At 35.9% G+C, this 2,658-nt stretch overlaps 1 protein-coding gene across 1 annotated transcript in view; it reads right to left on the bottom strand.

The window, feature by feature from the left end:
* The window catches only part of LOC106878407 (gamma-glutamylcyclotransferase), a 12,295-nt gene that overhangs the window by 7,579 nt on the left and 2,058 nt on the right, over positions 1-2,658 (bottom strand). Inside the window, exon 2 of the mRNA XM_014927612.2 lies at positions 1,351-1,528. Coding sequence (XP_014783098.1) covers positions 1,351-1,455 — 105 coding nt within the window. The 5' untranslated portion in view covers positions 1,456-1,528. The remainder of the gene's footprint in view (positions 1-1,350; positions 1,529-2,658) is intronic.

Below are 2,658 nucleotides of genomic sequence, written 5' to 3'. Positions count from 1 at the left end.
TAATACGGGTGACTAGGCTATAGCCAACACTGCCAGATATTTTGAGCATCTCTGCAGTGATTCCTGATGGGCCGGGGGCTTTCCCAGTCTTCATACTCTTAATTGCTTTATCTACCCTGGTACTATCAACTCGAATAGCTGGTCCCTCTATTGGGTCGACATACGGCAGGCTCTCTTCCTCCCATTCATTCTCTTTATTAAGCAATGTTTCGTAGTGGCATCTCCAGACCTCTTTCTTTGCATCCTCATTTAGTGCAAGCGTACCATCATCCATGCGAACACATTTCTCTCCTACGACATCACTATTCTCTCTCCTACACTGTCTTGCAACATGAAATAAATTATGATAATATATATATATATGATTGTGTTCAAGAAGCACACACACACACACGCGTGCGCGCACACTTGTATGCATATGTGTGTGTGTGTGTGTGATTGTATGAGACAGAGTGAAGTCATCTTTGTTTTGACATGCTCTCTTTTTCTTTTACTCTTTTACTTGTTTCAGTCATTTGACTGTAGCCATGCTGGAGCACCACCTTTAGTCGAGCAAATCGACCCCAGGACTTATTCTTTGTAAGGCTAGTACTTATTCTATCGGTCTCTTTTGCCGAACTGCTAAGTTACGGGGACGTAAACACACCAGCATTGGTTGTCAAGCGATGTTGGGGGGACAAACACAGACATACAAACAGCACTGATTATAAACAAAATCTGAGATATATTTTTATGAAAATCACAACAACAACAAATTCTTATTCTTTGAGAAATTCTAAACAAAAATATTAGAGAACCTTTAAAGATGAAGATATTTAACGAGAGAAAACAACAAATTAACATTTACAATGAAATTTTGCAATGCACTGTAAATCCAAATCCTAATAGTAAATCCTAAAGCTATCCTCATGATGGTTTCAGTTAGTTGGTATAGGCACATGCACAAATAAAATAGCAATTACGATTGTTTGCTGATGGATGGTTAAATCTGATTGGCTACAAGTATTTTCTCAAAAAATGTGGATTTCCATATTGTCGAGAAAGAAGAACTCAGATTGATTAAAAAATTTCAATCTTGGAAGATTCATAGCTTACTATTAATTTCTTCCAGAAAAGGTTGTGATTTTCTGTAACCTGAATAATAATAATGATAATAATAATAATAATAATAATAATAATAATAACATCGAAAAATACCTTAGGAATGAGAACCCAGGTTCGAAATTTCCCCAAGACACTTGATGACATCTGGAGGGTATACCAGCCGAAACATTGTGTTAACAACAAACAAGATGAGGACAAATGTCCATCAAATGTAAATAATATAAATACAGAGTATATTTCACTTACCTCCAACTTAGCAACTGTTTTAAAGACAGCTGTTTTGTTATTGATGAGAAGCCGTTCTTTGAGGAGATTACTTCCAAAAGCAAAGTAGAAGAATGTGCCAGTCATTTTTCTGTACCTTGGAGGTTTTGCTAAAATTAGGTTCTTTTTTTTTTTTTGGTTAACCTCCACAAATTTCTGTCTGTAAAATGAATAAAGATATAGGCGACTTGAGTTTTTATATTTCTATATCTGCCACACATTAAACATTATGATAAGAGGGAAGAAAGATATTAAATGGTACAAAATTAGGTAGAGCGTCAGACTAAATACCTCCAGATTCAAAGTTCAAATGTTATCACAATGATGACTAAAGGGATTTATGCTTCTAGAATCAATTAAAACAAAAACAAAAACACGTAACAACAAAACAACACAAAAACTACATTCATCTACTGTGGATAATTGTAAAAATGTGCTGAATATGACAAAGCACAATTAGGATAGCTAAGTTGGCTAGTAAGTAGTGTATATAAATACATGAATAATAAATGCAAGAAAAGAAAACAAAACAAAAAAATCACAGTCTAACGGTAATTTATTCATGGGAACAATTTTGCTAGTAAAACGAAAAACAAACACTTATACTAGAAAGTCATTCAGACTATAATGGTCTGACATAAAAAAACCAATGTTCTAGTTTTTCGGCTTTTTTTTTCTAGTTTTTGTTTACAAAGGCAGAGGCACTGGAATAACTTTTAAATAAGAAGTTTGTCAACTAAATAATTTCAGATTCAGTCTGACAGCGTGACACCATGGGCATGTCTCTTCTATTATGACTCAGGGACAACCTAAGCCTCGTGATTGGATTTGGTAAGCAAAAACCAAGAGGAGCCCATTGTGTATATATATACACACACACACACACACACATATTCTTTTACTTGTTTCAGTCATTTGACTGTGCCATGCTGGAGCACCACCTTGAAGTGTTTTTTTAGTCGAATAAATTGATCCCAGGACTTATTTTCTAAGCCTAGTACTTATTCTGTCAGTCTCTTTTGCCGAGAACAGTTAAGTTATGGGGACGTAAACACACTGACACCAGTTATCAAACAGTGGTGGGGGACAAACACAGACACACACATAGACATATACGACGGGCTTCCTCCAGTTTCCGCCTACCAAATCCACTCACAAGGCTTTGGTCAGCCTGAGGCTATAGAAGACACTTGCTCAAGGTGCCATGCAGTGGGACTGAACTCAGAACAATGTGGTTGGGAAGCAAGCTTCTTACCACACAACCACGCCTATATATATATATATATATAT

This window comes from Octopus bimaculoides, chromosome 6 (assembly GCF_001194135.2).
Source record: "Octopus bimaculoides isolate UCB-OBI-ISO-001 chromosome 6, ASM119413v2, whole genome shotgun sequence".
Lineage (NCBI taxonomy): Eukaryota > Metazoa > Mollusca > Cephalopoda > Octopoda > Octopodidae > Octopus > Octopus bimaculoides.
This window is presented reverse-complemented; position numbering and strand designations above follow the sequence as displayed.